General features: G+C 54.5%; 3 protein-coding genes across 4 annotated transcripts in view; 1 reads left to right on the top strand and 2 right to left on the bottom strand.

Moving 5' to 3' along the window:
* The window catches only part of DNAJC11 (DnaJ heat shock protein family (Hsp40) member C11), a 62,336-nt gene extending 51,066 nt beyond the window's left edge, over window positions 1–11,270 (top strand). The window contains exons 8-16 of the mRNA XM_020892845.2: window positions 810–999; window positions 1,459–1,544; window positions 1,871–1,987; window positions 6,638–6,793; window positions 7,883–7,952; window positions 8,450–8,507; window positions 8,637–8,779; window positions 9,433–9,562; window positions 9,969–11,270. Coding sequence (XP_020748504.2) covers window positions 810–999; window positions 1,459–1,544; window positions 1,871–1,987; window positions 6,638–6,793; window positions 7,883–7,952; window positions 8,450–8,507; window positions 8,637–8,779; window positions 9,433–9,562; window positions 9,969–9,994 — 976 coding nt within the window. The 3' untranslated portion in view covers window positions 9,995–11,270. The remainder of the gene's footprint in view (window positions 1–809; window positions 1,000–1,458; window positions 1,545–1,870; window positions 1,988–6,637; window positions 6,794–7,882; window positions 7,953–8,449; window positions 8,508–8,636; window positions 8,780–9,432; window positions 9,563–9,968) is intronic.
* Window positions 11,271–11,633: 363 nt separating this feature from the next.
* Window positions 11,634–17,865, bottom strand: THAP3 (THAP domain containing 3). 2 transcript variants are annotated; one of them, XM_070474219.1, is made up of 6 exons: window positions 17,725–17,865; window positions 17,090–17,275; window positions 15,069–15,261; window positions 13,029–13,091; window positions 12,569–12,673; window positions 11,634–12,339 (listed from the first exon to the last, which is right to left on the bottom strand). In XM_070474219.1, the coding sequence occupies exons 1-6, from the start codon at window positions 17,796–17,798 to the stop codon at window positions 12,055–12,057; spliced, it is 906 nt and encodes a 301-aa protein (XP_070330320.1). In that variant the 5' UTR covers window positions 17,799–17,865; the 3' UTR covers window positions 11,634–12,054. The 2 variants fall into 2 exon arrangements, with proteins under 2 accessions (XP_070330320.1, XP_020747401.2); XM_020891742.2 differs by lacking the exon at window positions 17,090–17,275 and having other exon boundaries at window positions 17,725–17,861.
* An 898-nt stretch (window positions 17,866–18,763) lies between these two features.
* PHF13 (PHD finger protein 13) lies at window positions 18,764–27,258 on the bottom strand. Its single transcript, XM_020890641.2, has 4 exons — window positions 26,861–27,258; window positions 24,162–24,263; window positions 21,884–22,418; window positions 18,764–21,359 (listed from the first exon to the last, which is right to left on the bottom strand). Exons 1-4 carry the CDS (start codon window positions 26,897–26,899, stop codon window positions 21,133–21,135), a joined length of 903 nt encoding a protein of 300 aa, XP_020746300.2. The 5' UTR covers window positions 26,900–27,258; the 3' UTR covers window positions 18,764–21,132.

The following is a 27,258-nucleotide window of genomic DNA, read 5'->3' as shown; positions in this document are numbered from 1 at the left end:
GCAAGAATACTGGAGTAGGTTGCCATTTCCTTCTCCAGGGGATCTTTCTAACCCAGGGATCGAACCCAGGTCTCCTGCGTCGCAAGCAGACTCAACTGTCTGAGCCAGTGGGCAAGAGCTTAGGAAGGAGAAAAACTAAACAGGCATCCATCTAGTGAGGGCTGCTCACTGGAGACCAGCTGTTTGCTCATCTAGTAAAGTTCTGTGAATCCCTTTGTTACTGAAATGAAATACCCCTGTTTAACCAGAAGGTGGGGCTGACTCCCTTGGAAACAGAACTTCACAGGCCTGGCAGAGGGACAGTTTTCTAGCTTTTCAAGCAGCTTCAGTTAGTACTTTGTGGCTGTGGGTGCACGTCAGCCTCACACGGCAGCTTTGGAAACTACACTGATGCCTGCCCACCGCCCCCCAGAAAAATCATTCCATTGGTCTGGGGCGGGCTCTGGGTGAGAGGCACTTAGACATGGCCTCACGTTAGCACCGCTTGACCGGCTTTTCCATGCCAAGTCTATAAGTCAGCACACCTGGGGTGGGAGCCTGCAGGTGGTTCTAACTTGCAGCAGGATTTGACCTGGTTTAGGAACGCAGACACACAGGTGCTTCTGCAGTTGTGACTGCAGTTGGAATGGGATGGGGTGGGGGGATAAGTGGACTGAGTCCCCAGATCACCCTCCTGCCCCCTTGCAGGGAGCCACCTGGGAAACCGTGGGAGTGATGGTGAGCAGGGTGGGGATTGGCGGAGAGGACGCAGCCAAACCTGGCAGCAAGCCCAGTGTCATCCAGGGCCCTTTCTCTGTGTATCCCCCCAGCTTTGTGACGACACACTGTGCCCTGCAGTTTTCGTCCCGCGGCATCCGGCCAGGCCTCACCACCGTCCTGGCCCGGAACCTGGACAAGAATACTGTGGGCTACCTGCAGTGGCGCTGGGGTGTCCAGTCAGCCATGAACACCAGCATCGTCCGGGACACCAAGACCAGCCACTTCACCGTGGCCCTGCAGGTGAGGACAGCTCGGGGGACCCTCCTCCAGTCCCTTGCCCCCCACCCCCAAGTCTGTTGCCTGCAGGGCCAAAGGCAGGTTCTATCCATCTGCCCTCAGGAGCTGAAACAGGGTTGTGCTCGGGCTCCAGGGCAGCTGTGTTCCACCCGTCATAAAGTGAGAGGTCTTTTCCGCCAAAGGCCACAGGATCGGGGTCGGGGTGCTGTGGTGGCTGGGCAGGAGCTTGACGCAGCTGCTGCCCTGTGAGAACGCGTGCTCAGGTGCAAGAGTTTTTATTTTTCCTGAGAAGTCAGAAGACTGGGTTTTTAAGTGAAATCTCCCAGTTTGTAAAGATCAGCTCCAGGTGGAATTTTACACACCCTGTGGGACAAGCCCCCTGCCCCAGACAGTGCTCGGCCCCCAGGTGGGGTTACCCCCTCAGCTCGGTCTCAGCTGCCTTTTCTCTCTTCACCTCCCCAGCTTGGAATCCCTCACTCCTTCGCACTCATCAGCTATCAGCACAAATTCCAGGATGACGACCAGACACGAGTGAAGGGGTCCCTGAAGTGAGTGCTGGCCGGGCCGACGCAGGAGTCCACCTGGTCTGTGCCATCAGGCACCTGCTAGGGTTAATCCATGTCTCCCTTGTGAGGCTGTGGGACTTGCTACCCTGCCATCCCACCCTGAGGAGCTTGGTGTCTGATGTCAGACTCCTCTCCGGTCATTGACCAGGGGTTTCCATCCTGAACGTCCTCCCCGCGGGTGGTGGGAGGGCGAGGGAGTTGGGATGGGGGCCTGGCCTCCGTCCTGGGTGACGGCTGCCAGTGGTGATAGGGCTGGTGGGGGAGCAGGAGCAAGGGGCCTGGCTGGCTCACTGGTCTGCTCCCTGCAGGGCCGGCTTCTTTGGGACGGTGGTGGAGTACGGAGCAGAAAGGAAGATCTCCAGGCACAGCGTCCTCGGGGCAGCTGTCAGCGTTGGAGTCCCGCAGGGAGTTTCCCTCAAAATCAAGTAGGTTGGACTCGGGTCCTTCTGGCCAAGGGTTGTCTCGCACCTGGTAACTCACCTGAGCTTCACCTGCGTTAAGAAAGAAAGAGCCTTTGCATAGAATTCTGTTAGAGACGTGCTTGCTTCTGTATGGGGTGTGTCAGCAAACGTCAAGTCCAGAAGCCCAACATTCAATCAGTAAGGCCAAGTCTCTGCTTCAGAGAACTTCCTGTGCCCGCCTGTCCCTACTTGCCTCCCCTTGCCTGAAATGCCCTGGGGTGGCCCCGCACATCCGCTCACCCACACGCCACACTGTGACCACGCCTCGTGGTCCGTGGTCCGCAGGGCAGGCAGCTTCGGACTCTCTGCGCCAGATCCTCCCACCTCAGTGGCCTGGCTGGTCGCCTCTAAACAGAGGCCTCGCTCTCAGACCCTTGGCTGTCAAGGCACCCCACAATGGTCTGCTCCGACCTCCTGGCTTCATCACTGTTGGGCTCTGTGATGCTCACACAGCGCTCAGGGTTCCAGCTCCAGCCTGTGCATCCCTCATCCTTCCCCACACCACGGGGACCTCACAGCATCACAGATGTCGCACCTCCACTCCCATGGTCCCCCACCCTCAGTCCCATGCGCCCTTCACAGCCTGCTGGGCCTGGAGTCCACCCCCTCTTGGCACCTCAAGCTCTGTTTTTCTGCCGGTTCTGGCCAGAAACCCGGGAGTGGGTCTCCCAGCTTAGCATTCTCTCTCCTCAGAAAGCACATCCTCAGTCTGACCGTTTCTCACAATGTCTGTGGCCACTATCTCCAGTCTGAATTACTGTTCGTGTCCTCCTGACTAGTCTCCTCCCTTGGGACGCTGCTCTCCCAATGTCTCAGCCTTCTGCTTAAGGCCCTCAGGGACTCCCTCAATTAGGGGCAAATCGGCCCCCTCAGAGCCCGCAGGATCTAGCCCCTCACTGTCCTCTCTGCCCCCCACCGGACCCCATTCACTCCCCTCTGGCCTCCAGGCTGCTTCGGGAGCACACCAAGCCCACTCCTGCTTCTGGGCTTGGCACGTGCTGCTCCCCAGTCCCCAGGGAGCCTCACGGCTGATTTCTTCAGTTCCCTCAGGTCTCTGCTCACATGTCACCTGATTGCCAAAACCGCCTCCTGTCACCCTGTTAAAACTGGTGGCCCTCACCTTGCCCCAAGCCGTCCACTTCCCCTTTGCCCAGTTCTTATTCTCCATTGTACCTTCTCCGTTGGACAAACCATCCATCCCTCGCCACCCCTCATTCAGAGCACCGTAACTCAGTCCATTTTATCTATTCTCTGTGCTCCTGCCGCCAAGGACACAGCCTCGTGCTGAGGAGGGACTCTGTAAGTGCGTGAGTGAGAGGAAGCAGACCACAGCTCAGCCATGGAGCTGAGGTCAAGGCAGGTCCCCATGGCCACAGCTGGCGTCAGGCCCTCTCTAAGCTGAGACTTGAAGATGCCCAAGATTTAATGAAGAACACGGAGCCAGCAGATTTCTGCATCCCAGTCCCTCCTCCTCCCCCGCCTCCCACATCGGGACCTCCAGTGAGGCTCCGTCCTCTGTTGTAAATGCTCCTCCCCGGCAGAAGTCACGTTACACAGTCTGAACTGAATTCCTTTCCCAAGGACGCCAGCCTGCATCTTTGTCCATAGGCTGCATCATCCGAGTTATATTGGTGTGTAAACCACGGTTTTCCCGGAAGGCACTGCAGTTCAACAATAGCAGCTGCTCTTTGCTAACTTATATTCTATTTATTTGACAAATCACACTAATCTTTGAATGTTAAACCAACCTTACATTCCTGAGGCAAATTCCACTGGATCATGACATGTGATACTTTATATATATTGCTTGATTTGCTGGTGTCTTACTAAGAATTTTTAAATCTTTGTTTTTAAGGGATGCCAGTTATAATTGTCTTTTTATTATGTATTTATCAGGTTTTGGACCAAGTTATGCCAGCCTGATAAAATGAGTTAGGAATTATGCTTTCCTCTGTTTTCTGAAAGAATTTGTATAAGAATGTTTTTGGTTGTTTTTTTTCCCTTAGTTTCATAGACTTTAGCAGTGAAATCAACCAAGCCTGAGTTTTCATTATAGGAAGGTGTTTGATAGTGAATTCAATTTCTTTCATAAATACAGGGCTTCTCCAATTTTCTGGTTCATCCCTTTTTTTCCTCCCTTCCAGTTTTATTGAGATATAATTGACCAAACAGTGCTTTATAAGTTTAAGGTGTATGGCATAATGATTTGACTTACATACATCATGAAACGATTATTACAGCACATTTAGTGAACATCCACCATCTCATGTAGATACAAAATTAAAGAAATAGAAAAAAAAATTTTTTTGTTTTCCCTTGTTATGAGACCTCTCAGAATTTACCTGCTGTGTTTCATCTTGTTTTTTACATGTAAGCGCCATCACAAGTAGGGAGTAGAGGACATCTCCTTCATTCCCTATATTTTTGCCTTTTTCCAGGATGCCACATAATTGGAGTCATCCAAGGTGAAGCCTTTGCTCCTTTCAGGAGCATCATGCATTTGAGATAATCCACACTGTTACAGGCATCAGCAGTGTGATCCTCCTCATTGCTGTTGGGTGCTGCATGGCGTAGATGTGCCACGGTTTATTTGTTGTGTAAATACTTCAGTTGTTTCCAACTTCAGGAAGTTAGAAATTCAGTCAGTACAGACATTCATATTCAAGTTTTGTGTGAACACAGTTCTCACTTCTCATGGGTAGATACCCTGGTGACCTGAGTCACGTGGGAGGCTGTGTTTGACTTCGTAAGAGAGTCCCAAGCCATTTTCCAGAGCCGTGGTCTCCTCTTCCTTTCCCACCAGCAGCTCTGAGAGTTCTCGTTGTTCCGCATCCTTACCAACCCTTGGGAGGGTCTTTTTTTTTTTTTTTTTTTTAAATTCCACCTGTTTTAGCAGGTGTTGTAGGTGTGTCCCATTGTGGTCCTCTTGATTCTCATTTACCTCCTGTCTGAGATGTTGACTAGCTTTTCAGGTGCTTATTTGACATCCTTTTTATTTTTTTTTTAAGTGAAGCATCTATCCATATCTTCTGTCTGTTTCATTATTGGGTTGTTGGAGTTCTCATTTTAGTGTTGAGCATCCTTCATCATTTCTGGAGTTGCTTTCTTTACTGAAGGGTCTTGTCACTGGGTATAGAATTCAGGGTTAATGGAGTTTTCTCTCATTGTTCTCACAGTGTTCTGCTCTATTCTGGCTCCTTTGTGTCTGACAAGTCATTGTCCTTTTGAACTGTTATACTCTAATGTCTCTTTTGTTTATTCCCCACCCCACACCCCCCAGGTTACTCAACTTTTTTTACTTTTGTTTCTCAGCACTTGAGTGTAGCTACAGCTGATTTTGTTCTATGTCTGCTGCTTGGGGTTTGCTAAATTTCTTGCTTCTATAAATTTATGTATTTATTTCTGTAGAATTATTAAATTTACAACTTTTAGGCCATTAATTCATTAAATGTTAAATATGTAATATACTTCTTCCCAGCTGCAGTGTTGCCCCAGACTCTTGAGCTCTGATTCTTCAGTCCAGTAAGAGTGCATATTTCTTTGCAGTTTTAATCCTCCTCTCCTCTCTGGGGCCCTAATTACTTCTGTGCTAAACCTCTGGTTTCTGAGGCTCTGTGCATTTGTCTTCAATCCTTTTTCTCTTTGTTCTTAACATTGGATCATTTCTGCTAAATTCTCTTACTCTTCTCTCATCTCCTAAACCATCAGTGAATATGTTATATCTTTGAGCAGAGTTTAAATAGTTGCTTTAAAATCCTTATCTGCTGGCTCCAGCATCTGAGATCGCTCTTTATTATCTTTCTCTCGTTGTATCTGGTTATGTAGCATAGTTGGTATTGTATTCTGGATACTGTGAACAATACATTGCAGAAATTCTATTTTGTGTTTTTGTTTTTTAAGTGTTAATTTTTGTTTCCTTTTAGAACTTAGGTGAAGTCTGGCTGCAACCTTGGACTTACCCATGTGGCAACAGTCAAAACACAGCACCAGCCATCCACTGGGGATCTCTGGCACTCAGAACTTGGGGCTCCCCACCTGTGACTTCCCTTTGGGGGGCCCCCTCTTCCCAGATGGGGAGCCCCAGACTCTGAACTCTAATTCTTTAATAGGACTGCAGATTTCTTTGCAGCGTTAATCATCCATTGTGGTATAGACTGAGAATTGCCTTCAGGCTAAAAGCTGTTTTTTATAAAAGTCCAGAAGCTTACCAGTGCCATTTGGTGCTTCTGCCCTTGGTTATTGTCTTGTCCCTGAGGGTGTGGGTCACACTGGTCCAGAGTTCACAGTTGATATCTGTGGGGTGACAGGGCCTGTCAGAACCACTCAGCCGTCCCTGAGAGCTGACCTGGAGGAGTGGCCACTCCTGCCTCCTCGGGCCATGTTTGCTCTGCTTAGGTGTGAGTCTGCTGCTTGCGTCAGCAGGTATCGAGACCTTTCTTCTGTCAGACCTAGGGGCCCACTCGGGGGAGTGGGTCGTGAAGCGTGCAGACTGGGTTCTGCCTCCCCAGGTCCTGTGTGTCAAGAGGTTCTATCCTGGGGCTGGGACACCCTTGCCCCCCGACCCTTTCCCTGGGAACCTGACTCAGTGGGTGCTCGGCTTTGTTCTCTTCTCAGGTTAAATAGGGCCAGTCAGACCTACTTCTTCCCCATTCACCTGACAGACCAGCTGCTGCCCAGTGCCGTGTTCTATGCCACCGTGGGGCCGCTCGTGCTGTACTTCGCCCTGCACCGCCTGGTCATCAAACCCTACCTCAGGGCTCAGAAGGAGAAGTGAGTTCTCAGCACTGGCGGGTACGGAGCCCAACCGCCCTGTGCTCAGCTTCCCCATCTGTGACATGGAGAGGGTAGCACCCACCCCACAGGGCTGTGAGGGGAACCACCTGCATTAATACGTGTAAAGTGCTCACTGCGGTGTCTGGTCACATCAAGTCCTCAGTGATTATTAACTAGTTGTTATCAGTAGTAGTAGTACTACTGTTGGCAACATTTGGGTTAACTTCTGTCTACCCACATTTCCTACTTTGAGAAAGAATTAAGAGTTAGTTTACCAAATTGTTGGGACTATAAGCCATGACCACAGAAATGAGAAGTCTTCCTTTTCCTCATTCTAACCATTTCTTTGTCTGGCACTGAATTCAAAGAGATCAGGCTCTGAGTTCCTACAAACAAGGCCCATGTTAACTACAGTCTTGGAAGTCATCTAGATGGAATTTATTTTGCAGTTTCTTAGAGATGATCCATTAGCACAGCATTAAACCCAAGAGGAGGTTTAACTTCATTACTTTACGATGATCTCATTTAATAGATCACTGAACTTAGAGAGTCAGGGAGAGAGGAGCCCAAGGAAGGCTTATGGGGCCCCTCCAGCCTCTGATTCATTTAAGTTTGGGGTCCTAATTCCCCAGCAGACTGAAGGCTTGGAGCAGAGGATGTGCTGGGCCAAGGCTGCCAGGACATGTGTGTGCTGCCCAGGTCCCCATGCTTTCCTGGGACGGAAATACATGTATTTTATTGCATGTAGTATGTGTTGTCCCTGCCAAGGGTGTCCTGTGGTAATGCCTGGTTGGGGGCATCTCCTGAGATTCTCACCCTCTCCCCCTTTCCTGAGATTACTGCCGCGAGGAGTCCTCCCACTGAGGTTGGGGAGAGCCATCTGGGGACCACAGGACAGATGCACAGGCCTGGGACAAACAGATTTGCTTGAACTTGTCTTGGAAATAGTGTTTAAAGTTCTAGAACTGGGAACGCAGTAAGACTTACAGGCTGTCTGCAGGGCGCAGGTCCAGCCCGGAGCACTGTGGCCTCCCGTGCTGGTAACCCCACGTTCCTCACACGTGGCTTGTGTTTTCCTCGCCTCAGGGAACTGGAGAAGCAGAGGGAAAGCACAGCCACTGACATCCTGCAGAAGAAACAGGAGGCAGAAGCCGCGGTGAGTGCGGCGTCACCGGCTCCCTCCCAGGCCTCTGCCTTGCGAGGACCTGAGTGTGGACCTGCCCGTCGTGCAGAGCACAGACTGCATGCTTGTTCCTATCCTTTCTTGTCCACGTTTCTTAGACCGGGGCTGTGGGGGGCATGCTTCACACCCTGCAGAGTGGTCTCAGGGGCCTTGGGTCTTGGGCTTTTCTTCCCTGACAACCTGCCTAGTCATCTAGTCTTTACATTATTGCCTGTGGGATGCAGCGCTGGGAGCGTCTGTCTGTGCCCTGAAGAGTCGACCCTATTACCCTGCAAAGACATAACCAGGTTTTGTTAAAAAGTGGTGGGTGTTGTCCTCTTTCTTCCCTGTGAGTATACTGTTTTTCCAGGACTGTGATAGCAGCGATGTCCAGAGAAATGGACAAGCAGGACCGATAGGCACCAGGCATATGGCCCTGGCTCTGATGGAGCCTAGGGAGGCCCTGATAGTAGCGTCCTTGTCCTTTGCAGGTTCGGTTGATGCAGGAATCTGTCCGAAGAATAATCGAGGCTGAAGAGTCCAGAATGGGTGAGCAGGCCTGGCCTCTCTGAGGATGGGGTGGGTGCTGGGGTCTCACAGGGGCACATGGCTCCTGCAGCCAGGCTGCACAGGGGTTGCCTACCAAGGCTGCCCTGCCCTGACCAGGCCTGTTCTCAGGGCTCATTATCGTCAACGCCTGGTACGGGAAATTTGTCAACGACAAGAGCAAGAAGAGCGAGAAGGTGAAGGTGATTGATGTGACCGTGCCCCTGCAGTGTCTGGTGAAGGACTCCAAGCTCATCCTCACTGAGGCCTCCAAGGTGGGCGCTCGGGCAGATGGGAGGGGCATCTGAGGAAGAGGGACCCTCCAGAGGGCCATGTCACTGCAGTGGAACCCGTCGTGCTGCCCCGTCCCCTGTGCAGGGTGCGGCCCAGGATCCAGGTTACAGCCACACTGGAGCGGTTGACTTCAGCCAGCCAGCCATTCACCGGTCCATCCATTCGTCCATCTGTCCATTCATTCATTGCCAACTGTCTCTTGAGCGCCTACTGTGTGCCAGTTACAGCAGCAAACAGAATATACCTCCTGCCTTTGGGAGCTCATGCTCTGTGCCTTGCCTGGTTCCAGAAGGAGGAGTCCACCTGTAGCACACAGGAGGCTCGGGGGGGAGCCAGGGTATGTGCGAGGTGAATTAAAGCACAGAGGAGCTCAGGCAGAGAGCCCTGGTCCCTGAATGGGTTCCTGGTCTCGCATCTTTGGCAGGGCTTCCTTGAAGCTGGAGGGTGTTTTAGTGTGGCAGCGGGGCAAGTCTAGGACTAAGTAAGCAACTTGTTAAAATCCTGTTTCCTGTACTCAGGCTCCAAGGTTTGCATCCTTCGTGGGCAGTGTCCACGCTGCCCCTCCAGGCAGGTATAGACGGCAGCACCACTGGGCTTCAGACGCCCATCTCCAGTGAGAATCTGTCTGTTGCAGGCTGGGCTGCCTGGCTTCTATGACCCGTGTGTGGGTGAAGAGAAGAACCTGAAAGTGCTTTACCAGTTCCGTGGGGTCCTACATCAGGTGATGGCGCTCGACAGCGAGGCACTCAGGATACCAAAGCAGTGTGAGTAGCTGCCCCCAGCTGTCACCTGTTGCCCAGAGACGGGCCCAGGGACCTCAGTTGCGGGGGGGGGGGCGACGGGCGACAACCACCTTCCTTCCATCCTTGGCCAGGGAGCCATAGGCTTGGGCATCATGACCTACACAGACCTGGGAAATGACACCCTGAGAGAGGGGTCAGCCCTTTCCCAGGTGGAATTAGTGAGCTCTTGGAAACTGCAGCCAGGGTGACTAGGTATGAGGCAGACCCGGCGGCTCTGTGTTCAAGAACATGGTGATTTTTGGCAGCTCATCCTCTGCCCGGCTGCAGGCCAGGCAGCCTCTGGCCAGGCCCTGGTTGATCCCCACTACATGGAAAGAAGGCATGGAAACAAGTTGCCTTTAGACACACTGATTTTGTCTTTTTACAGCTCACAGAATTGATACTGATGGATAAACTACTTGAGAACACAGATTCAAAAGGGGCTGCAAAAGAATTTCCCCAGGAGTCAACAAATTTGGAAGCAGGAAAAAAAACCACCCAGAATCAGATGTTTATTTTGTATTTGCATAGAAAGTGGTACCGGCTCAATTATGTGAAGGGACACACAGGTGCCCTGAGGCAACCCCACCAGGACTGGAACTACAGCTGGGCCCGAGTCTGTTCCCAAGGATCATGTCCCCGCAGGGAAGGCCCAGCCCCCGGGGCCTCAGGGTCCCTCAGCCTGCGTGCCCGCTGAGCCACCCAGTAGCTCTGTCTGCCGTGAGGTATTTATGAATACCTCACCCTCATGCCCGTGACCGTGAGCTACCTTTCCTAAAATCCACACTGAACACAGAAAACAAAATGGAAGGAGGGAAGGCGTTCCCAGGAGCTGAGTCTCTGGATCAAGTGAGCGCCTGTTGAGTCACCTTCCTGCTGAAATGTGACTGCGTGAATCTGGACAGGATGGTGTGGGTTTATAAATCTGCTTTTTACCTGAGAACGAGTGGCTTTGGGAATTAAGTCTCCTTCGTCCCCTCCCAGAACTTCTCAAGTCATTCCACTGGCACCTGGCTTGGGACAGAGGATGTCACTCTGGTCCCAGGAGCCACCTGTGTCCTCGGAAACCGCAATGCCTCTGCCCTCCCCCACGCAGCTCAGTCCAGGCAGCCCCCAGAGGTCAGAGTGGGAGCCAAGAGGCTCAGGGGGTTCCGGCAGGCTCCTCCCTGCTCGCTGCCAGCCGGTGGCACTGCTGCTCCCACACCGGGTCAGTCCGTCTCCTCTGGGCTGCCTGTACCCATTTGGGTGTCTGCTCCTGGGATCCCCTTCCTTCACACGCCTCTTTTGCGGATGCAGAGTATTTCAGGACCAGGCCCCTCCTGCCCAGCCTGGCTGATGAACAGTCACCGGAGGAGCGGATGCCTGGCTGGTGGGGGTTCAGGCAGCCTCCGTGCGGCTCCTGTTCAATCAGGCCTTGCTCCTGATGTCGGTACCGGAGAAGTCACTCACAACCCCCTTCCTCCAGTGTTTAAAGATAGTTCAGGTTGTCCAATTCTGTAATATTTATCTCCACTTAAAAGTTCCCTGCAGGAGCTGCTGCTCTGAATGTAAATCGTGCAATAAGTGTCGAGTTAGTGGAGTCCGACCTTGGCCACAGCCTGTGCCCCTCCTGGCAGGCCGTCCCTCCTGTTGTTGAACAGGGACTGAACAGAGGACACGCTCTTACCACAATAAATCTTTCCTGAAAGCCGGGGGCAGTGTCTATGTGTCTGTGTGTTCACTTTAGGAGCCAGCAGGCAGAGGGACTTGCCGCCGCCTCATAGGCCTCATCCCACCCTCTGTTCTCAGGGTTCAAACCATGAGACCTCTAACTTGAGGCTGGGGTATTTTCTCTGCCAGACATTTACCTGAGAATTTTAAGAGTCCAGAGTTGAAATCACAGGCTAGGTTGTTTTTGTTTTGTTTTTTATTAAAGGCAACTTTTTTGGGTAATCAAAGGTGGTCACATCCTGCTAGCCCTTCTGCAGGAAATAGGAAGTCAGTCTCCTCAGCTGTGACCAGGCTCAGAACTCAAATCAGTGCTCACTCACTTTTAAATAAAGGAGGCGGCACGCGGGGCAGGAAGACACTTTATTACATTGCTCACTCACACCAGCTACGCAGAGGTGCTCCTGGGATGGAGCCAGCCATCCAGGTGATGGAGGGGACACCTCGCTGCCTTAGGGCCAGCCAGCACCCCACACCCCCACCGGGGCCCACCTAGCCCTCAAGGACATGGTCTGCCACACTGGCCCAGGGTGGTTCCAAGGACACTCACCCAGCTTGTGCTAGGGGCAGCTGGGCTGTCACCTTCCGAAGGGAGAGCCAAGGTGTGCTGCTCAGGGCCCCGGCTGCCTCCCCGCCTGGGGCCACCACACTCCACCTGAGGCGGCGCTGGCCAGAGGGTCAAAGTGGGACCAAAAGGTCCACAGCCAGAGTCCAGAAACCACGGCCCCTCCTCTCAGAGGCTCAGACAACAGGGCCCAGTGGGCAGCTCAGCTCTGCTGCCCCAGCCGAGGCCTGGCCTGGAGTCCCGGCTGCCCCGCAAGGCAGGCCCGCAGACGGCTGCACATCCTCCGCATCACCAGCCTCTGGGCCTTCAGGCGCCTACGGAGCTTTTCGTTCTCCTTCAGAGTCAGGAAGAGTTTTTTTTTAAGGGCGTCTAAGTCCAAAAGGGCATAGCTATGATCAGACGGCTGTGTGGGAAAGCGCCTCTTCAGCTCTGGGGGGCTAGCTGGCTGACCAGGGACCCCAGAGGCTTCAGGTGTGTGTGGCAGGACCTGAGGACAGAGGTCAGTCAGAGACCAGAGCAGTGGCCAGGCACCTGAGGCCAAGGGGGCTCCCCTGTCACCCACAACTGCCGAGCCGCAGCTGTTCCAAGTAGTCTGAGGTCCAGGCTATATGTCATGGTGCTCTGGTTTGGGCACCAGTTTTCTTCATTCTGTTTGAAGCAAATCCCCTCAGACTGAGACCAGTCCCGCACTGCCTTCATGCCCAGCCCAGCCTCACCTGTGCTCCTGGGCCTCCAACCTCGGGGGGCAGCTGCAGCGCTTCAACCGTTGTTTCCACCTTCCTCCCCAGGCCACACTCCCCAGGCTCCGTCTCAGGGAGGACCTGGAAAGACAGGGTGGAGCCGGCCGCTCACTGGTCCTCCCCAGCTGCTACTTATCCTGCCAGGAGTCCCTTCACACCACACCGGGGCTGCCAGGGCACCAACAGGATAGCCAGCGTCCTCCACGGCCTGGGGCCAAACCCTTAGAAACGGAGCAGGAGCCAGACTTGCGACCGGCTGCCACTGCTTGATATTGAACAGGGAGGAGGAGGCATGGACGGCTTCGGCTTCTCCTTCTCTAGGAAAACAACCCAAACCCCAGCTTGTAAGGAAAGTATGATGAGCTCCAGTGGGCCAGCCTGGCGGGAAGGCACAGCAGCTGAGTTGGAACACTCGTGACCAGCAGGGCAGACTCACCTTTCTCTCCCCAGAGGTGGTGTCTCCACTCCGGCCGGTAGGGTCCGTGTTCTCCCTCACCAGCTGCAAGAGACACAGAGCTGCTGTGGACAGGCCCTGAGGTGGGCACAGGAGATCTGCACCAGAGGGTCCATCAGGCCTCACCTGTCTCTGTCCCTACGCTCAGCCCAGCCCAGCTCTCCTCTCACCATCCACCAGTGCCCTTCCTTCTCCACCGTGCCCAAACTCTTGGGTCAGAGACCCACTGAAGCCAGGGACCTGTTTAACTGATACATGCTGCCCTAGGGCCTGGCATTCTTCAAGGGAAAATACCCAGCTCAGAGCCTATAGTACCCAGGCCTCCAAAGAACTGATCAGAAGCCATGGGGACCACAATTTCAACTACCCCCCCGCCCCCACTCTGCCCCCAGGCACCAAAAGCACTTCAGGCAGGACCACAATCGTCTGCAGTTTCCTACAAACGCCGTGCAAGTCGTCACCCTGACTGAACAGGGCAGGTGGAGGGTTCCTGATCCACGATGGGAGTTTCAGGTCAGCAAACTATAATTTCCAGAGCCCCACAGTACCACATCCCTATAGCCCACAATAATGTGCTGTGCACTTAATGTGTGTTAAACAATAGATCTCAGGGTGAGTGTTCTTACCATGATAAAATAAGTATATATATATATATATATATATATATATATATATAAAATAAAATGCCTTCCACACTTAAAAGAAAGAACCAACAGCTCCTACTTTGTGCCAAGCAATGTTCCTGGACATGGGAATAAAACCCATGGAGCAAAGCCCAACCCTCAGGGAGCATCCCCTAGGCAGATGCTCACAGCTGCCAGAGAGTCTGAGGAGCAGCGGGGGGAAGCACGGTGGCGGGGACCTGGACTTCGTTAGGCTGCATGATCAGGCGGACAAGGATCAAGGGCAGAGGCCTGACACCCCACAGCCGGGAGCTCATGGTGCCCACTGGCTCCCTTCTCCCCTCCTTAACACCAGTGTGGGTACCTGCAGGTCTTCCGTCTGTTCCACCTCTGCTCTGCCTCCCAGGCTCCAGCCAGTGCCCGGCTCCAGTCCTCCCTCTGGGACTCACGGCACAGTGAGAACTTGTAAAATTCACTATGACCGCCTCAGGGCTCCAGCTCCAACTGTCCTGTTGTATCCCCTCCTGGGCCAAACCCATACATCCTGCCCCACCAGACATGTCTGCCTTGGTATCCCACTAGGAAGCCAAACTCCATGTGCTCAGGGCCGTCTCAGGGAATCAGGGACTCCCCCTAACCCCCAGACCACCTCCTTCTCAACCCAACAGGTCTCCAAAGTTGCCTGCTCCATCTTCTCCTCATCACACCCACTTTTGGCTCAGGCCACCATGACCACCCTCACCTGCGATGCCACAGTGGCCTCTGAACCAGCCTCCAGAGGGACCTTCCGAAGTCCCCACTGGCCTCCCCCCGAAAATCCACCTCCTGTCCAGGACTTCCCTGGTGGTCCAGTGGTTAGGGCTCTGCAGTTCCACTGCAGGGGGCAAGGGTTCAATCCCTGGTTGGGAAACTAAGATCCCTGTATGTCAAGCCGTCCACCCCTTTGAAGAAAACCACCGCCCGTCCAAGCCTGTCACCACCTGGCCCTGCGCCCTCCACAGGGCCTGAGCTGCTGCTGCTCCCGAGCATGCTCAGATCCTGCCCCCACCCAGCCTCGCTCCACTGTCCCTGTTCCCCTCCAGCAGTCCACCAGCATCGTCCTCCTGTGCCCTGGACAGGAAAGTCCTCACCTCCCTCGAGCCCAAGTGAGGCCCCACAAAGTGAAGCGCAGAAAGGAGCAAGCTCTCGGCCCCCTCCCCATCAGCTGCTTCCGTAGCACCCATCATGAAGTGACTTGTCTTTAAAGCAGCTTTGAATTGCAGATTTCCTAAAGCTCATGGCCAGGAGGGGGCCCTAGGCTTCAGACCTAGGGGCCTGACAGTTTTCAGCCTCTGCTATCCCCGCAAATGACACCGGTGCCCACCCCACTGCCAGGTGGGGGACCCCGGTGGCCACGCACCTGCGGGGAGCCCTGGAAGGCGAACACTGTGGGCACCGCGTTGTGCTTCAGGTTCTTGCGGTTCCCAAAGGCGCTGAAGCACTCAGGCCGGAAGTGCTCAGAGCAGATGACCGTGTGCTGCTTGGGCTCAAAGTCGCCCCGGCCGATGTTCAGCACCCATTCCTTCAGCAGCTCCGGGCGGCTGAACGGGAACCTGGGGACACAGCAAGAAGGCACAAGGGACTTGCCGGGCTAAACACACACCTTCAGGGTCCCAGGGACCTTCTGCATCCCTGCCCAGCATTTTACTGGACAGCCTGGAAAATTTAGTAGCCTTGTCCTCTTAAACCACATCCTTCCATGTCGGGAAGCTTCCATTGTGGCTGTTGACAGTATCCTTAGTAGGAAACCGGAGACCATGAACGCAGCCAGGGCCTCAGTGAGCTGCTCCCAGAGCCACATGTGCCAGGCAGGCCTCCATTCCAGCTCCTGTGTGGGGAAGCAGGAGGGGAAGTGACCCCGCCCTTGTGGAGCCTACATTCTAGAGCAGGGAGACAGCCAGTACACCAGACAGACACTGACTGTCCAAGAATAGAGTAGGAAGTGGTCGGGGAAGGCAACCTAGGAGGTGACGCTGGAGCAGAGACTGCAGGAAGTGGGACAGAGAACAGCGATACAGGAAGAAAAGGAAGAGCAAGTGCGAAGGCCAGAGGGTGTCAGAAGCCAACGAGGCAGGTCTGGCTGACACAGAGCGAGAAAAGGACGCGGGCCACTGTCGGAAGGGGGTTCCTGGAGGCTCAGGCCGAGGGTGAGGCTGCGGCAGGAGCACAACTGGTGGCAGGTTCAGGGTGGAGCTGGAGAGGGTGATGAGTGGCAGATCTGGGGTGCATCAAGAAAGCCAGGCAAAGAAGTCTGCCTGTGGGCTAAGAAGCAGAGGAAAGAGTTTTAAGTGCTAAGATTGTAGGGGACGGGCAGCTTTGGGAGGGTCAGCAGTTTGGTTTTATCAATATACGTTAATGTTAAATTTCAGGTGCCTTTTAGATGTCCACATGCTGAAGCTGAATGACAGGGGGACAAGAGTTGTCTGGAGATGTCACCATGAGGGTATCCCCATGTAAAAGGTGGCAGAGCCATAAGCCTGGGTGAGATGGCTGCCCTGGGAAGTCAGTGTGGACAGGGACAGGACAGCAGCATGGCCGGCACCCTGAAGTGCTCCAACATCTGTCTGGAGTTGGAAACGAGCAGAATCTACCCAAGACTGAGAAGGGACACTGTGATAAAGGAAGAGACCGAGAGGTGTCCCAGAAGCCAGGTGGTAGATGGCCTCAAGGGGTCAGCAGTCGGTTGTGTCACAGGCCGCAGAGAAGGGCCACTGGGACTTGACCGAGGTAATTTTGGGAGTGGTGGGGTACAGGCGCTGGAAGATAAGACCCAGCAAAGATGACCCAAGCCTCATGCCCGTAATGGCCATAAAACAGAGGGGCCCAAATGCCCTTCAATTGTACAACAAGTTGGTTGGAATAAATACACTCCTGGATCACTACACAGCAATGAAAAGGATGAGCTGCTGCAGCTGCTTCGGGCCACATGAAGGACTCACAAGCACAAAGATGAGCGAAGGACAGGAAAAAGGACAGCGTGTGACTCCATTCAGTGAGGCTCCAAACAGGCCAAGGCAGTCCCCTCTGACAGAGGCCTTACCTTGGGGACTGAGTGAGAGGCTGAAAGGGGGTGCGTTTCCGGGTCTCCTGGGGGCTTCCATGGTCTAAACTCTTGGCGGTCACACCGGGTGTTCACTTGGTGAAACTGTGTGCTTATAAATTGTGCACTTTTCCGTACGCGTGTTACATATCAATAGACATACTCACGTTAAAAAAGAAAACGCTTAAAGAGGAGACGAGGTGTAGATGAACAGAGCGCAGCCCTTTGGAGTCACACTCTGAGCAGGACGGAGGAAGGCGTGTGGCTGGAACCAGCAAGAAAGTGTGCAACACTCTACCCATTGATGCGCAAGCGGCCGTGCACTCGGCCGGGTCCCATACCTGGCGTGCGCGGGGCGCGCAGGGACAGACTCCAGAAATCCTATCATCCTCCTGCGGGCTCCAGCAAAGGTCGCGCGTCCCGGCCCCGCGCCCCTACCCGCTGGAACGTTCTCATTCCTCCACCACGCCTTTCCTTCCTGACTAGAGACCCGGAGAAGTGAGCAGAGGGCGCAGCGCACCGCACACCTAAGGGAGATTAGCATCGCTCACCTTGCAGCAAATGCTGCACACTTAACTACGTCCCGGGCTGCACAGTCCCTGAACCGCGGAGGGGACGCACGCCAAGTCACCGCAAAGGCGCAGCGCTGAGCGCGCACCAGGCCCGCCACCGCCTCCCCCGACCCAAGAGAGGCTGTGCGCCGGCGGGCAGGTTACTCAGCCTCTCCGACCGTCTCCCCGCGCGCCCAGGCGGCCGAGGTGGTGCCGGGCTTCTTGGGCCGGGACCTCGCCGCTCTCCGGGGGTCCGCCGCCCCTCCGCAAAGGGCTCGGCCGCACGTCCTCTGGCCTCCCGGCGGTCGGGCAGTGGCCCGGGCGTCCCCACGCCTGTCGCGCCAGACCTGACGCTTCCGCTGGGGCCGTGGTCGTCGGCCTGGGAGAGGCTGGCCCCCGCGCACCCCGGTGCCCCCGCCCCTCACCGGTGGAAGGTGAGCTGCTTCCTGCGATTGCTGTAGCGGTTGCAGCACTGCCGGGCCGCGCACGACTTCGGCATCTCCAGACTCCAGGCCCGGCTGCCCCTAACAAAGATGGCGGCGGCGGGGCCTGCGGGGCGCGGCAGCGACTCCGGGAGGGGCGGGGGTCATGGGGCGGGGCGGGGCGGGGCCGGTGGAGGCGGGGCGAGCGATAGGGGCGGGGTCTGCAGGCGACAGGCCCTCGAGAGAGAGAGGCGGGGCCAGTAGGAGACGGGGGAGGATCCGGGCGGGGCGGGGCTTGCAGGGGCTGGTGAGTGAAGGCGGGCCTGGCTCTGTTCTTTGGCCAGCATCTTATGCACGCAGTGCCTGCGACCGCGTCAAAGGGTGCTTCAAGGCCCGGCTCAGACCCGACATCCCCAACTAGGAGCAGATGCAGGTTTTACGCTAGTTACGCTAAAGCGTCACCCTCACCTCCTTGCTTTGAAGCTTCCAAAATTCACACACACCCACCCAGTTTGGGACAACTGAAAACCAAAGGCAGGCTCACTGGCCACCTAGGCCAGTATTTTCAATATTTCAGTAGGTATTGATTCATAGATTTCGGCTGCTCCAACGTCACAGAAGAAAGTACTAGTTGACCATTAGCTGGTCCCAGATTGGCTAGGCAGACACAGCTGACTGACAGAACAGGCTCAGCCCCTTGGGACCCCCAAGTGGAAGGACAGAATGAATACGGGGCAAATTCTAATCCCACCTGCATAAACTTAGAGGCAGCTGCAGCTTTTACAATGCAGGTTAACCACTCACTGGGATTTAAGCTAATGCACAATGTGAAGAAATTGTGAAAGCTATTCATGCCTCTTCATGCTGTGGTTTGTTTCTGGAGAATTTACTAGAAAAGCATATTAAGGGCTGTGATAATGTTTCATCCTGCTAAACCAAACTCAGACTCTAACTTCCCAAGTCTTCATGTAACCATGGTTTTGGGGGTTGGTAATGAAGGGTCAGTCCTTCAGCACAGAACACAAACACCTAAAGCTAAACATGAACCTCAAAGTAGCAATATATTTATTTACAAAATATACAGTTTCACAGAAACAGCTTCGCTTTATACACATAAACTTTATAATTACACAGAACCATGTAAACGATGTTAAGTGTCTGGCCTGGCCAAAGCCCGACGGGAGGGACTTGCTTTGGGGATGACAACTTTCCCTCCCTTCTCCATCAGCCACCAACCAGGAACCCGGAGATGGGCCATACCTAATTTGCATAAAGCTGATTGCAGCTGCCCAGCTCAATCTAACAGAAAAACTGTGGTGTCCTGACTTCTTTGACACCACCCACAGGGATAACTCTGTTAAAAGAACAAAAGCAAATGAAGGAAACAGAAATCGAGATGAGTATCAAATGCCTTCCAGAGGCGTCACCAGGAACTAAGTCTTCTAAGAGCAATATGGTAATTGCCAGGACTGGCAGCTCCACCCTAAAATCACACCTATTCTTAAACACACTTGTAAAACTGTGGAGTTTTTTTTTAAGAGAGAAACATTTGGAAACTTTGGCTACTGTCATGGTGAAGACACAGGACAGGCAATGTCATGGTGCAGATCTTTGGCAAATTCCTCTCCCAACTTTTCCTGGACTTTTGCCCTAGTCAGAGCCAGACGGTTGTCTGGGGAGAAGGTTGTTTCTAAGCCAGGCTCCTTACTAGTTTTCTCTACAGTAGAACACCTCCCTTGGGGCTCTTCACAATAAAATGGATTTCAAAAACTATTTCTCTCTATTTTTGTGTTAATAGAAACAACAGAATTAAAAATAAAACAAAAAAGGCAGTTGGCTGGTCAAGCATGAAAGATACTAGGACAAAATATAGGCTCTGATCAGCCGATTACAGTTCAACCCCCCTCCCCCCACCCGTGCTTCAGTGAGAGAACGTGGACACAAGTCCGTCTGGTGGCCTCATACATGGGGACCACGTAGAGAAGTCCCCCTGTGGGAAGACTGAGGCTCCATCTTGATGTCAATAAATATGCCTGACTTGGGCACCCTTCCCTCTTCATGCTTCATAAGAAATAATGTTTATGAAGACACACTCATTAATATACAAAAAAACGAGTATTTAAACTGCTAGAGTAATGTCAGTTTCAGAGAACACAGAAGTCCTCCCTCTCCCTCAAGCCTGAGACCCATCAGTGTCCCCGCCACATGGCCCTCCAGCGGAGGCCTGCTGGGGCTTCAAACTCCCTGGCCTCTCCAGAGCCGGCCTGCACAGGGGTCTCCTCGGTCCAGGGCCCTGCTTTAGATCTAAGGAACTTTGCAAAGTTCAGTGGTATGTTCCTGGAGGCCAATATTACCATATCACTCACTCAGCAACTCAAACCAAAAAAATGCTTCAAAAGTCCTAACCTTGCCCCCTGGAACCAGCAGGCCAGCCTGTACGAGGGGCATACTAAGAATACCCATGAGGGAGGCCTTCCTCCCCATTTCCCTCCCCCCACCACTATGTGGAGAACACCCTCCCCCAGAGACTGCCTAACCTTTAACGTCGCTGCTAGAACCTAGTGAGCGGGGAGAGACAAGGAGAGGATCCAGGCGCCCCCTCACTTGAAAACAGCTTGCTGGGCACCCCCAGGCCCTCCAAAGCCAACTGGAGAGGAAGGGAACCCTGGCAAAAGTCTGCCAATACTTTTGGCTATTTCGTGCAAAAAGACAGGTTTTTTTACATCGTGCAAAACAGGAAACTGAGTTATGAACACGGGCCACCATGACCCCACCCCCAAACCAACCCTTTCCACAGAGAAGCAGCTGCATAGTGTCCCCTTTAAAGAACAGAAGGAAACCTGGGGCTCACCAGCAAGCTCACTACCCCTGGGTGAGGCCAGGGACTCCAGCCCCAGGGGAACAGGCCTCCCCCAAGGCAGGGGAGAGGGGACCACTAAGGGAGGAGCGGCTTCGATGGTTGCTGTACAGACACTTATGGTAAAAGACGGACTGGAGAAGAACTTTACACATATGGCGGTTCATAAACAGGCCAGGGAAACATCTCCTCGCGCCAACACAGCGGAAGCAGGAGTAACAGCCAGCACTTGTTCCGATCGGCGGGAGTTTGTCAACAATGAGAGCAAAAATGCACAACGACCAAGCACCCTCATGTTCGGCTGGACCAAACCCACTGCACTTGGGTGTGCAGTCCACCTCCACTGCAGAGACCACGGCTCCAGCAGCAGCTCTGGCCAACGAGGATTTTATTCAGTCACTGGCTATGTACAGTTTATACCTTGGACAGCTGGTCCTTTCGTGTAGGCACCTGAACGGCAGGGGTCTGCCCGCGCTGGAGCTAAGAGTCCTGTGCTCAACTAAGACCAGGGCCAGCAGGCCCACAGTCCCTTCCGACTCCTCGCCCTCCAGCAGTCAGTCCAGAAACAGCTTCCGGGAGCCCATTCGGGACCGGTTGGAACGGCGGATGTCAAACTTGGAGTCCCGGCACTTTTGGCAGACAAACACTTCCGGAACGTTGGACTTCCGGATCTTTGCACAGGACAGGTGAATCCAAGTGTGGCACTCGTTGCACTCTATCATTGGGCGGCCAGCAAACGGTTTCATGCAGAAGCACGTGACCAGGTCCCAGGAGTCATCATCTGAAAGCAGAGAATCACGTTAAGAGTGGAAAAATCTCTCACACCACCACCAATCAGACCCCCGCCCATCAGGAAAGCCACTCTCCAAAGGGAGAGGGCAGCTGAGCTGCGGTGAAACCAATTTCAAGTTTCAGGGTGATACTTCCCGCTCTGAAAATGCATACGTGCCCCAAAAGCACTGAAATGTGTGGTACGAGGAACTCCCCACAAGGTGGTTACGCATGAGCTATGTTATTTTCACATTTTGAGGCCTGCTCTGGAATGTCCGCCGTCTTCAGATGTGATCACCCCTTCCTAAATGTCTCAGCATCGGCCTTCTCATACCCTTTCCCCTGAAGGTGGTGGGGCATGCTCCCCTGTCCCCTTCCAAGGAAGGGACCACTGCACTGAAACCCCGCACCTCACAGCAGGCGCATGGGATCTCAGCTCCTCGACCAGGGATCGAACCCACAACCCCTGCAATGGAAGGGGAAGGTTAGGGCCCTGAAACCCCGCTCTTAGCGTCCCACCTCTGGGCCACTCACCGGAATCCACCATGATGTCTTCATCGTTGCCCGTGCTGTCTTCGTCCCGGAACACCACCTGCTTGCCCTGCCGGACGATAGTCCGTTTGCCTTCAGTTTTTATTTCTTTGACCTGATCCGGTGACACTGTGGTGCAAGACCCACTGGAAGGAGTATCGGAGTCCCAGCCCGAGCAGGGGTCTCCAGCAGCCTGGGGGATATCCTGCAGAGTGGGGCTCGTGGGGGTCTCTGAGTATGGGTCGGCGGCTTCCAGCTGCAGCAAGCCCCCCATGTAGCCCTCCTTCCCAGGCACGTCACTGTCCCTTCGCTTCCTCTTCTTCTTCTTCTTCAGCTTGTCAGTCTTCTTTCTGTCTAGCAGGAAGTTACTAGGCTTAGCTCGCTGCAGGAGGGTGGGCTGCAGGTGGCCAAAGCAGCGATCAGAGACTGGCAAGGGCACGGTGGACGAGATGTCGGCAAAACTGGCATCCCAGCCGTCGCTGTCGATGGTACCAGCGGTGCTGTTGGCGGGGCTGGGACTGCTCCTCAGAGGGACTTCCTGAAAGGACAGACAAAACAGGGTGGCTTCTGATTATTTCAACCAGCCTCCAACACCAAGAGCTTGGCCTGAGCAGAGCTTCCAAAGGACCCCATCCTCCCCACTCCCCACCAGGTGAGGTCTGCAGATGTGGGAAACAAGAACCCAGAGCTCCTCAGCTCTCACCAGTGCTATTCTTCAGGAACATCGGGAATGGGATTTAGTGCATCCTTCCAGCTACAACATGAACCCACAAGGGGGACCTCCAGCCCTGGGTGAACCCTCACCAAGGACTTAGTTGATACTCAATACACTTCTGTGACAGGAGTGCTAAAGACACATCCTCAAGCTCTTATCTTTACTGATTTTACAGTCTACCCCACAACTGTCCTCCCAAAGGATGTACATTTTAATTAAGTGAATGTAAATTAATGATGAGGATGTTCTGACACTTCTCTTTAAAAACTTGGAGGTATCTCAAAATACTGCAAAATCCAAGTATGTAATTACTGCCCCAAAGCAGTGAGTTCAAGTCTCTGGTTCCTTCAGGTCAATCAAACAAACTGTTACTGTTTATGTGCAAACAGTAGCAACATTCATGTAGGCATTACAGACCTAGCTGGCAGTGGAAACAATAAGCCAGTGCTGGGATCTGGCCCCCTAAAAATACTGGATTCCTTTCTCTTTAGCCTTGCACAGTATGAACCAGGCCCCTGAAGTTTGAGCACCCTGGCAGCACTGGTCCACCTGCCCATTTCTCAGCAAGGAAAAAATGCCTTAATTTACATGGGATTCTGGCCACGATTCCCTGAAGATTCTGTAATGACACCAACCAGGAGGACACCCACCAGGTAGAGCAGGGTGGACTGGGCCCAACTATTTGATCTGCTTGAACCCCAGGCTCCACCACCAAAGAGCCTGTACCCAGAGTAAGGAGTTCCCTCTCTGTGCCCCAGTGTCCTCATCTTTAAAATGGAAGAGAAAAAGTAAATAAATACAACAGAAACAAGCAGGGGATTCCCAGGAAGTCCAGTGATTAGAATTCAGCACTTTCACTGCTGGCCCTGGGTTTGATTCCTGGTCATGGAACTAAGATCCTACAAAGCATGTGGCACAGCCAAAATAAATAAACTACTACCAAAAAGGCTATAAATAAAAGCTCCTACTGCATATCATTATAATGGCCAAAAATAGTGCCTAGCCACAGTAAGCTCTCCAGGCTTCCCTTGTGGCTTAGTTGGTAAAGAATCCGCCTGCAATGCAGGAGACCCTGGTTTGATTCCTGGGTTAGGAAGATCTACTGGAGAAGAGATAGGCTACCCACGCCAGTATTCTTGGGCTTCCCTTGTGGCTCAGCAGATAAAGAATCCACCTGCAATGCAGGAGACCTGGGTTAGATCCCTGAATTGGGAAGATCTCCTGGAGAAGGAAAAAGCTACCCACTCAGTATTCTGGCCTGAAGAATCCCATGGACCGTATAGACCACGACTAAGTGACAGTAACCTTTCAATAAACACTAGACATTAGGAAGGTATAAGTTAGATTATTTGTAAGCAAACTTTGAAAGTTTATCGAACCATTTCTAGACAAATCTACATTTTCCATCCGTTTTAGGAACCACTTCCCAGGCTGGTCTAGGTTTGTAAGAAAAATTTCTGCCTGACTGTTATGGCTCAAGTCCTCCCATTCAATCCCTTCCAGACCCACTGCCTTGTCAAAGACTCTGGTTTTGCTGCCAGCAAGGTCTCTGAAGTGCTGAATTACCTCCTTTGGATAAGGGATGTAGCCTGCATAGGCCAAGACAAAGGTGCAGAATTTGTTGAAATCCTCCACGGTCCTGCGCCGCTTGTAACTGGGGGAGTACTCCTGTTAACAGAGAGAAAAGGGAGCATGTTTGGAAGTAGACACTTATAGGTGACATCAAAAAAACAATACTAAACAGGCTGGAGCTTTCATAGTCTGCCACTCAAAAACACACTGCTAGATTTACAAACACTTTAGAAACAAGATAAGGTAAGTCTGGGTCAAGAATTAACAGTTTTCAGAAGGTTGAAAGAGGAGGTATGTGATGCTATGCCAAGAATACTGGGAAACTGGTTAGAAGATAAAAGATTGTACAAAAGTCTATTTATTAGCGCTCATGTGCATTTTCTGACATTATCTATTAAGTTTCTACAGGCCTATTGTAGAGAGCCCTAATAATTAACTTTTTTGCCACAAATTTTCCACTTTGAAGATAAACTGCTGCAGCTGAAATATTTTAAGTGACTTCAGAAGTCAACTACTTTTCAACCTGCCGAGTTCAGACCTGGAATCCTGGACCTGAATCTTGCCTGACCCCTCCCCAGGCAGGGCTGCAGGAGGACCCCCTGCCTCCTACTCTGCTCTCTCCTCCAGAGGAGACACTTCCTGCTGGTCCCTCCACTCCTCCAACACCCTGGGGCAAGGCACCCCTCAACCCAGAAAAAATCCTGCCACTACCATTTACTACCATTTAGGAAACCTAACTCTGTATATAATTACAGTCACTAAAAGCCGCCTGCAATGCAGGAGAGGAAGGTTCAATCCCTGGGTGAGGAAGATCCCCTGGAGGAGGAGAAGGCAACCCATTTCAGTATCCTTGCCTGGAAAATCCCCTAGACAGAAGAGCCTGGAGGGCTACAGTCCCCCAGGCTTAACGACTTGGACAGGATTTAAGGACTGAACAACAAAACCATTTGCATACTGAAGGTGAAGTATTAGAAATTTTGGCTTGTGTGTCCCATCCCCATTCAATTAAGAATCGCCCTCAACAAGAATTGATTCTCTGAGAAAGAGGAGCTAGGAAGAAAAAGATTATTTGCTCTCTTCGGTTCATTCGACTAGGGTATTTACTTAGGTTTTCTTTAAGCACTTTATCACCCACCTCAATCCCATCCTTAGGAGTTCAGCTAACATTTCCATAGCCGAGGGGCCCACTCCCCACTCGGATGAAAGTAGGGGGAGGAGATGACGGGGTAGGCTCCGGCTTCTGCCGGAGTACAACCACCCCCGCCCCCTCAGTCCAGCGCGCCCAGAAAACAGCGCGGGCGGCCTGCCGCCCGCAGGTCTCCTTCCAAGGGCTCCACTTCTTTTTATTTTCTCAACTCGGTGCTAGCAAACCGCCTCTGCCCTCAGCCCTCGGCCGCCCAGACCCGGAGAGGCGCGCAGGACAGCGACAAGGCAGAGTCCGCGCAGTACCCAGCGCTTCCAGAGCCGGGGAGACCCTGCCCCCAACCGCAGGGAGAACTGACCGCCCTCCCTCCGGCTGGGTGGGAGGGCTGCGGCCCTCAAACTCGCGGGGAGAACTTTTATTTCGGCGGGGAATATGCTGAAGTGGGTCAGTAGCAGGGACTCTGAGTGGATGGCGGCGGTGCCCTCGGGCCCGGGGCGGGGGACCCGCGCCGCTCCTACCGCGCCGGCCGCCCGGGCCCCGCCAACGCCGCCCGTAAGAAAAGCAGATGGCGGTGCGGCCCCCTCCCCACCCTCCCGCGGAAGCCGCTCCTCGCCGACAAGCGGCCCCGGAAGGTGCGGGGCCCATCCCGTGGGGGAGGGGGCGCGAGTAGCCGGGCAGGATTCGGGGTCCGAGACTCACAGGCCCCGCGAGCCCCCGAGGCGGCAGCGCGGCGGACTAGCCCGCCCGGCGCCGCCTCCCCTCCCCCACCCGCCGGCGGCCGGACCCGCACCCCGGACTCGGCGAGCTTCGAGAGAGAGAAGGGACCGCGGCGGGGGCTCCGGGGGATGGGGGCGGCCGGGAGAACCGAGGGCCGATCCCCGGAAGGAGGGGGAGCCGGGGCGGGGCGAGCCGAGCTCGGGGGAGGGGGCCCTGGAGGGGGAGGCAAACGCGTCAGGGGTGGGAGCACGGCTCAGGCCCCCGCAGGGGTGGGGATCCCGAAGGACGAGCCTCCCCCACCCTAGCCAGAGGGGGCGGGGGCCGAGCGGGAGTCAGGGGGCGGGGCGCGGGCCACCAGGCCTGGGGGGATTAGTGGAGGAGGCGGGGGAGCGCGGAGCGGAGTCCCAGTCCGAGAGGGGGCCGCGAGCCCCTCTGGGAGGGGGTGGGTGATTCCTCCGGGAAGCTGGAGCGCGGGGCGGAGGCGGCTCGGACCGAGTCCCCGGGGGCGGGGAAGGGGTAAGCCAGGCCGGCGAGGAGGGGCCGGGGGCGCAGACAGGTCCCCCGGCTACGCGAGGCCGGGGAGGGTGGGCGCGGCGACCACGGGGAAGGGGCGCCGGGAGGACGCGGACGCCCGCGGAAGGGACACCGAGGATACGGCGGGCGGGGAAGACCGGGCGCGGGCCCGAGTGGGGGGCGGGGTTGGGCGCCCGGGGGGCGACGAGAAATAGCTGGGGGAGGGGAGAACGGCGCCCAGCCGGCGGGGGTCGGCCTTCGGGAGCACCGGATCGGCGTGAGGGTGGTCAGGGGCTGTCGGGGCGCAGCTCTCACTCACCTCCGGGTGGAAAGCGGCGGCGCAGGAGTCGGAGTCCATGTTCAGGGTGGGGGGCGGCGACCGCGGACTGCAGGGGCCGGGATGCGGACGCCGGGCCACGGGGCCGCTCGGAGACGGGGGCTCTGGCGGCCGCGCAGGGCGAAGGCGGACCCGGGAGGGGTCGCCCCGACTGAAGATGATGGGGGGTCGGTGTGTCGCGTCCTGGACACTATACTCTCGGGCCGGCGGCTCCACAGCCGAGCAGAGTTGTCGATGCAGGTCCTGCGACCAGCGCGACTGGAGAGGCGGGAGAGTCGCTGCGGGGGGCGGCGGCGGCGGCGGCGGCGAGCGGGAACCCGACCGGCTCCCCGACCTGACGCCCAGTTCGGCTCGTGTCTCGGGAGGGAGGGCGGGAGAGC

The sequence above is a fragment of the Odocoileus virginianus genome, chromosome 11 (assembly GCF_023699985.2).
Source record: "Odocoileus virginianus isolate 20LAN1187 ecotype Illinois chromosome 11, Ovbor_1.2, whole genome shotgun sequence".
Taxonomy (NCBI): domain Eukaryota; kingdom Metazoa; phylum Chordata; class Mammalia; order Artiodactyla; family Cervidae; genus Odocoileus; species Odocoileus virginianus.
This window is presented reverse-complemented; position numbering and strand designations above follow the sequence as displayed.

Excerpts from the sequence above, each read along its gene's own strand:
- THAP3 (XM_070474219.1), bottom strand. The coding sequence starts at position 17,798 with ATGCCGAAGTCGTGCGCGGCCCGGCAGTGCTGCAACCGCTACAGCAAT. Across the intron at positions 15,262-17,089 it reads GCGCGCCCCGCGCACGCCAG|GTTCCCGTTCAGCCGCCCGG; the intron begins GTATGGGACCCG and ends CTGTGTCCCCAG. Across the intron at positions 12,674-13,028 it reads CCACCTCTGGGGAGAGAAAG|GTCCTCCCTGAGACGGAGCC; the intron begins GTGAGTCTGCCC and ends CTGTCTTTCCAG.
- PHF13 (XM_020890641.2), bottom strand. The coding sequence starts at position 26,899 with ATGGACTCCGACTCCTGCGCCGCCGCTTTCCACCCGGAG. Across the intron at positions 24,264-26,860 it reads CCGCCGCTTTCCACCCGGAG|GAGTACTCCCCCAGTTACAA; the intron begins GTGAGTGAGAGC and ends CTCTGTTAACAG. Across the intron at positions 22,419-24,161 it reads ACATCCCTTATCCAAAGGAG|GAAGTCCCTCTGAGGAGCAG; the intron begins GTAATTCAGCAC and ends CTGTCCTTTCAG.